The following is a 7,961-nucleotide window of genomic DNA, read 5'->3' as shown; positions in this document are numbered from 1 at the left end:
CCTTTAACGTCACCTGGCACTACTTTTCTCCCAAGAAAATCGCCTGGCAATATTATTTTCGAATTTTGAACATAATTAGCCACAATCACACCAAAAACCAGCGCTCTATAAAATGAACACCTTCAATTGACTTCTCGACCCCTTTACGGCCGTACCACGCCCACCCCCACCAATGAAAAGCTGCCAGGCGCCCGAATCAATTAATAATGGTGTTAAGGCAGACAGATTAGGTGATTTTAATCGTTCCATAAATTGCTGTCCTATTTTCGTGGCTAGCTCTCCGTCTATTATAAGTCAGATTCTGAACTAGAACAGTTAACCGGCCTAGCGCCGAATTGACTCACTAGCTATAGAACTCTGTTTAACGAGGAGTTGACCGGCAAAGAGCCGAACTGACTCACTTAAGTCTTGCAACGAGGCGTTCCTCGTCTGGAGGGCACTAGCGAATTTACCTTCAGTAATTTATAAGATTCAAACGAAGCGCTTATTTCAACTTACAATTAGCAAATTTTGATAAAGTATAGAATCCACGGAAGCACGGGATGTCTAGGAAAATAAAAGTTTCAGCATAGAGCAAAGTAAAAAATTTGTACCATGAAAAACGATTAGGAGCGGAAGCTATAAATTCTTGCAATAATATTTTGTTTTTGTTATTTTTTATCGTTGATTTTAAGGATTTAGTTCGTTTAAGCGCTGTAACGTGACATTTTGGATGCCCGTTACAAGAGGCTCCTTGAACCCTGGGCGGAACCAAAATTTAGGAATTTCCGAAATTGAGTTGCGAAGTCTTTGTAAAAGAGCGCCAGGATCAGAGTCACGCATCCGAAACTACGAGAGAGGACATCTTAGCGAATAGCGTAAGATATTTCAGGTTTTTTGTTTTTTATATTTTTCGAGCTACAACTAGTCCAGTCACAGCGTGATTTCGCTGAGAATTTTAGGTAGAACGCTATTATTTTTTTTTTTTTTTAATTCCCTGGGGGGTCGGCCATGAGTGTGAAACTCAGTTTCCGGGTCCGAAAGGGTTGCCGAACGGCCGCCATCTTGAAATTAAGGGTGTGATTAGTTTCTTCAATTTACCTCCGTAACCATGAGGCTGACAAAAATTTTGTGAAGAGCTTTTTTGTAGTTGATACAATTATCCATAACTTTTTTGTATAACTTTTTGCGTTAATGTTAATGATCAAAAAATTATAAACAAAGAACGATGAAAAATTAGGGAATAGAAAACTTTGAGGCAAGATTATTAATTAAATTGAAATCTGACAACAAAAATACATCAAACCTTTTTTATAGAGCATTTTGTTATGCATAATTTGACTTATTGGTTTTTTCTTTCGCTTTGTTGTTATTGATTTTTCAGCGTTGTGAAGGGGGATAGTGGAAGTTAAGTATGTTACGTCGGTATTAAAAAAGTTGGTAAAAATTTTATTTCGAGCAGTAGTTTGTTATTTGTTGTATTGTCAAGTTTTTCAATGATTATTTTATAATTATACCGAGAGTCTCGTTCTCCAGATTACAAGGTAGTACCGCTACTTCTCGCACGATGTCGCCACAATCTTCAGAATATAAAATTCGCAATCCATTCTCCCTTCTTCCTCCCGCTCTCCCGCTCATGCTTCATTACATTCTTTGTGCGTGGTGGCGTCACTTCTTCGAAAAGGTTTTCTTCAAGAAATATAGGAAAAAATAAACTAACGACGAAAGAAAAACATGCCCAAGTCAAGGAAAAGGTCGCGAGAATCCTGGGAGGAGGATTGCGACAGACTTTGGCGAAGACTGAAGAAGCTGGAGGAAAAAATCGAGCGCCGACGCGAACGTCCGTTGACGGCGGCGGAATCCAGCGAAACAGATCGAGAATCGGTTTTACAGAGGCAGAATCAGGCCCCGGTTACAGGTAAGAGGCGAACACGCAGTTTCAGGGCATCTCCATCCCCCTTGGCGGTACTCTCACAAGTCTGTGACTCAGTATCCGTGCATTTTGGTCTAGAGTCATGTAAAAGTCCGAACGGACCAAACATAACCTAGATGCATTCTCGTTCTTGCAGAACCCTCTGTCAGAGACGAAGACACTTCGTCACAAAAGGAAAATTTAGAGGATTTCTCTTCTAATTTGACAGTCGGTCTGCTAGAAGCGAATATGGCTTCACCAGAAATCCAGAAACTGGATGAAGAAACGCTAAAACTCCTAGGAGATGATGCGTCTTCGGCTGCAGCAAATGAAGTTCAATTCCATTCAGAATTAGCTTCAAGGTGGAAAAACTGGATCCGTGGGGGTATAAGCAAGGAGAACAAAAAAGAACTCTTGGATAAGCATACCAGAACTGGGAATTGTCCCTTGGAAGCTCAGCGTCTGAACCCAGAGGTCTCAGCCTCGTTGAACGAGACATCCAAAAGGAGAGATAAGCACTTCGCTGATTCTCAGAATACTATTGGCTCAGCCTTGTCCGCCATAGGAACTGCGGCTACGCTCATTCTCAATGAGAAAGAAAACGAGGGCTTAGACAGAATGCAAATACTGGAATTGCTTCTGGACGCAGGAAAGCTGCTCTCGGAGGGACATCATCAAGAAGCTGTAGCCCGAAGGGCTTATATCTTGCCTTTCCCGGAAAAAAAGGCTAAGGCAGTGCTGGAAAATTCAGGTATTGATGAATTTCTATTTGGTGAAAACTTGGTAGACAAATTAAAGTCTGCTAAGGCTATTGAGAAGGTGGGATTGGATTTGAAACCCCAACCATCAACAAAAAAGCCTCCGCTGCGTCAATCAACGTCGGTAAACTGGAAGAGCCCGTCTGCGAGATTCCAGGGCAGCTCTCAGGCGGGCAACTATCAGTCGAACAACCAGCAGACAAGCAACAAACGCTTTCCACCGAAAGCCGGGAAATATCCGACAGGCAGGTCGTTCCAGAATCAGCCTCGGGGCCAGACACAGGCTCGGTCCCAGAACAGTCAACCCAGTCTTCAACAGAAACCATAGCGGTACGAAAGATCGCTGGGCGGCTACCTAACTTCTTTAAAATCTGGAAGAATATTACGTCAGACAAATTTGTTTTGGCTTGTGTACGGGGGTACGAGCTAAAGTTCAGTAAACCCCCTAATCAAGCATATATTCCTTCAGAACCCTCGTTTAATCCTGAAGAATTTCTTAAGCATAAGGAACAGATCAACCATCTTCTAACGCTAGGAGCGGTTGAAAGGTGCTCTTACAGCCCAGGCCAATTCATTTCTACTTATTTTTTAGCCCCAAAACCAAACGGTTCTGACAGATTCATATTAAACTTGAAAAAGTTGAATACCTTTATTGACACCGAACATTTTAAGATGGAGGATATACGTTCGGCCACGCGCTTAATATCTTTGGGAGCTTTTATGGCCAATTTAGACCTGCAGGATGCATACTTTTTAATTCCTGTTAGTAAGAAATGTAGAAAATTTTTGAGATTTTCGTTCGAAGGGCAATTATATGAATTCACTTGCCTGCCGTTTGGACTTTCCTCAGCACCTAGAGTCTTTACTAAGGTCCTTAAGCCTGTGCTTAATTGGCTGCGTAGCAGGGGGTTCTTATCAGTTGCCTACTTAGATGACATCCTATGCATCGGGGATAATTATAAATCCTGTTTGGACAATGTGAAGAGCACAGTAGATATATTTGAGTCTTTGGGATTTAACGTTAATAACAGAAAGAGTAATCTCACACCCAGCACCCAGTGTAAATTCCTAGGATTTATCTTAAACTCAGAAAATCTAACACTAGAACTACCTCAGGAGAAACGAGATAGAACCCGAAAACTTATCGTGCTTTTTAGTTCAAAGAAAGTGTGCAAAATCCGTGATTTCGCTCACTTCTTCGGCATTATAACTTCTTGTTGTCCGGCTATCAAATATGGCTGGCTTTACTCAAAAAATTTTGAGCGAGCCAAATACTTATTTCTATTAGTAAATGAAGGAAATTACGAGGCTCAAATGCTTCTTCCCGAATGGCTGCAAGAGGATTTTGCTTGGTGGAAGGTTAATATAACACTTGCGGTTAATCCAGTTAGAAAGTTCAAATTTCAAAAAGAAATTTTTTCAGACGCATCTACTACTGGATGGGGTGCGTTTTGCGATGGGAATACAGCCCACGGGTTTTGGAAAAGCTCTGAGATAAACTTACATATCAACTGTTTAGAACTCATAGCGACTTTTATGGCCTTAAAGTGCTTTGCTAGGGATTTGAGCAATTGTGAACTCCTACTCCGGATCGATAATACTACGGCAATTTCTTACGTTAACAGAATGGGGGGAGTGCAATACCCAGGCTTAAATAAGGTTTCTAAAGATATCTGGCGTTGGTGTGAAAAGAGAAATACATGGCTTTTTGCAACGTATATTCCGTCTAAGGAGAATGTAGAGGCGGACAGAAGTTCAAGGATTAAAAATATTGATACTGAATGGGAGCTGGCAGATTACGCTTTTAGTATGATTGAAAGGTCTTTTGGAGTACCAGAAATCGACCTGTTTGCTTCTAGAAGTAATACAAAATGCATCAAATTTTGTGCTTGGCAGAGGGATCCAGAGGCACAGGCTATCGACGCGTTTACTTTAAATTGGTCCCAATGGCGTTTTTATGCATTCCCTCCATTTGCTCTCATTCTGAGGGTATTAAAAAAATTAATTCAAGATGAGGCGGAGGGTATAGTTGTCGTCCCATATTGGCCGACGCAGCCGTGGTACCCTCTGTTTAGGTCCATTTTGGTCAATGAACCGATTATTTTGAAGCCATCGGCTAATTTGCTGTCATCTCCTTGTAGGTCCCAGTTGCATCCTCTAGCCAGGACGCTGGCTTTAGTTGTAGGAAAGTTATCGGCGAGGCCTACAAACGAAAAAACGTTGCAGATGCAACGATAGATCTCCTCATCGCTTCTCTGGCAGATAACACTATTAAGCAATATAGTGGTCCATTAAAGGCTTGGATACAATTTTGTGGAAAATTCAAAATTGATCCATTTACGGGACATGAAAACCAAGTATTGGAATTTTTGACGGAACGCTATGAAGCAGGTGCTTCATATGGTACCCTTAATTCCTGCAGAGCAGCGATTTCACTAATATCTAACGAGAATATAGGAAAAAGCCCGACAATTGGTAGATTTTTCAAGGGTGTTTTCAAAACAAGACCTTGTAAACCCAAGTACGATAGAACCTGGGATATAACCCCAGTATTAAACAAGATTTCAGAAATGTTTCCTTTAGAAAAATTGGGTCTACAAGATCTTACTGTTAGGCTAGTCACGCTGTTAGCCTTGGTAACTGCGCAAAGGGTACAGACTCTGGCTTCTATTAAACTTAGCAATATTAAAGAAGACTTCAAAACCTGGGTCTAGTCAACCTCTTCTGTTGTTGCCCCGCTTTGAGCAGCAGCCTAAACTATGTATAGCAAGTGTACTAGAGCGGTATATCGAAAGGACTAAGCCCCTAAGAGGCAATTGCAATACGTTACTAATTACAAGTAAAAAACCGTACAGAGCGGCTTCGTCGCAAACTATTAGCAGGTGGATCAGGAGTATGCTAGCTCGGAGTGGGATTGGCGAGGAATATTCGGCGCATAGTACTAGACACGCATCCACTTCTGCAGCCTTAAAGAAGGGTATCGATATTAATATAATTAAGTCGGCCGCGGGATGGTCTAAAGAATCCCAGGTGTTTGCTAAATATTACAACAGACCTATTGCTAGTCTTAAAAACGGTTTTGCTTCCTTCTTACAATAATAAGCACATAGTATATTCTTCCATATTTATGTTACCATTAAAAATCGTTGATAATTATCCACATATGTGAAAATTCTAAGAGTTGAAGGTCCTCCAGAGGCTTTATATATAAAATAAAAAAAAAAAAAACCTAAGATTCTCTAAACATCTATCTTGTAATCTGGAGAACGAGACTCTCGGTATAATTAATCGATCAAACGAGCCCGCCGAAGGCGGGCGAAGTTCGATCGCAATTATATGAAGCGTCTCGTTCGAAGATGATTTTACTTGTAGTAACGTCAGTTGCGGCAAATTTCACAGTTTTCAGAGTTTTTTTTTTTTTTTTTGTGTGTGTGTGTGGTCACCCCTGACTACCCTCATATGTTTTAGAGATGAAATGAAAAAAGTTTTTAAGGTATAGCTCTCATGACGATGATCCAAGGTATATGAGAATTTTGGTGTCTCTTGCGGGGTAAGGTGGGAGGATCATCTTCGAACGAGACGCTTCATATGATTGCGATCGAACTTCGCCCGCCTTCGGCGGGCTCGTTTGATCGATTAATTATATTACGCGTCTCGTTCTCGATGATTTTACTTGTAGACATTTAGCGCTGTCGTGATAGCTATTCCTTATTTTTTATTTTTGTAAGATGGTCGATACAAAGTGATTTGTTTCAGTTTGAATTGGCTTATTGTAGAATCTCGCGGAAACTTGAGAGCGTTCCGACCATCCTGCCGTTCTTCTGATTGTCCCTACATCCACGCCCTTACGTAGAGCCGCTGAAACGGCCGCGTGTCGTGTACTGTAGGCTGTGAATTGTTCTGTATTCACGCCGGACCTTTTTAGAAAATTTTTGATCCAGTGTCCGATGGTCTGTGCCGATGCATCATAGTGAGGCTTTTTTGTGGCGATTAACAGGTTCTTGTTGAGCGCTCCTCTCAAGTCCCTTGTATGCTCCAAATACTCTATAATCGCGGTGGTTGCACATAGTTTCGGCCTGTCTTTGAAAAGGGGGAGGAAAAATTCTGGTTGACTTTTGCCTGGCCTTGATGTTTTTATGACATCGGGAATCTTAATAGTGATTCCCGCTGTGCTTATTACTATATTTTCTGTTTGTATTAAGGCTAATGTTTGTAGCCTATGCGCCGTAACCAAAGCCAGCAAGGTTGCGATTTTTTCTGTGTTTTCCTTGAGCGAAAGATTTTGCATTGCCGGCATTTTCTTGATGTAGTTGAGGACTGGTGCTACATCCCATGTAGTGTCGTAGCGAGGCTTTGCGGGTTTCTTCCTATAAACTCCTCGGAGAAAACGAGAGATCAGTTCACTTTTGCCGATTTCGTGTGATGAAATTAATGCAATCGCCGATCTGTCGGAACACAGTGTCCCATAACCCGCTCCTTCGTGATATCTTTTCGTAAGAAATTGTATTACTTGTATACTGCCCGCCTGGTACATGTCGACTCCGTTATTTTTACTAAATTCTCTCCATCGCCGTAGAGAGCTTTGATATTGTTTCATTGTTGAAGGAGCTATCGAGCTCATCATAACCTCCACAGCCCGGGCATCTAGTCCTCTTTTCTGAAAAGCTTTCCGGATATGTTCGCTGCCTCCAGCGACAGCCTCGCAGCTAGAGGATGAGTCTTCTTCCACGCTTGAGATGGCCAGTGTGGTACAATTATGGTGCATTCGGCTTTTTCTATGATGATTTTTCGTAGGGTTTTTAAGACGAGAGAGAAAGGAGGGAAGGCATAGAGTCCTTCTTTGTCACTCCAGGGAATGGTAAATGCGTCGACTGTTTCTGTGTTCGGCTGTGGGAATCTAGAGCAGAATCTTTCACATTTTTTGTTCGCGTTTGATGCAAACAAATCGATCGAGAAGGGCCCGAATTTTGATTCTATTTTGAGAAGAATTTATTCGAAATCTCCCACTCTGTGTCTATATTTTTAATTCTTGAGGCTCTGTCAGCCTCTATGTTTTCTCCCGACGGTATGTATGATGCAAACACCCAAATTTGTCTCGACTCACACCATTCCCAAATGTTCCTAGCTAACTCGCTCAGGTGGGGTAATTGTATCCCCCCCGCTCTATTGATATAAGATACAGCGGTCGTGTTATCGATACGGAGCAGTATTTCACAGTCCGACAGATTTGAAGCAAAAAACATCGCAGTGCATAGCTCGCTGCTAGAAGCTCGAGGTAGTTTATACTATATTTTTCATGACTTTTTTCCCAA

At 41.7% G+C, this 7,961-nt stretch overlaps 1 protein-coding gene across 1 annotated transcript; it reads left to right on the top strand.

The window, feature by feature from the left end:
* Positions 1–3,321: 3,321 nt before the first annotated feature.
* Positions 3,322–5,363, top strand: LOC124294537. The gene is made up of 2 exons (XM_046740165.1): positions 3,322–4,638; positions 4,791–5,363. Exons 1-2 carry the CDS (start codon positions 3,322–3,324, stop codon positions 5,361–5,363), a joined length of 1,890 nt encoding a protein of 629 aa, XP_046596121.1.
* The last annotated feature ends 2,598 nt before the right edge of the window (positions 5,364–7,961 follow it).

The sequence above is a fragment of the Neodiprion lecontei genome, chromosome 1 (genome assembly GCF_021901455.1).
Source record: "Neodiprion lecontei isolate iyNeoLeco1 chromosome 1, iyNeoLeco1.1, whole genome shotgun sequence".
In the NCBI taxonomy this organism is placed as follows: Eukaryota; Metazoa; Arthropoda; class Insecta; order Hymenoptera; family Diprionidae; genus Neodiprion; species Neodiprion lecontei.
The sequence above is the reverse complement of the archived record's forward strand: the minus strand, read 5'-3'. Positions and strand labels throughout refer to the sequence as shown.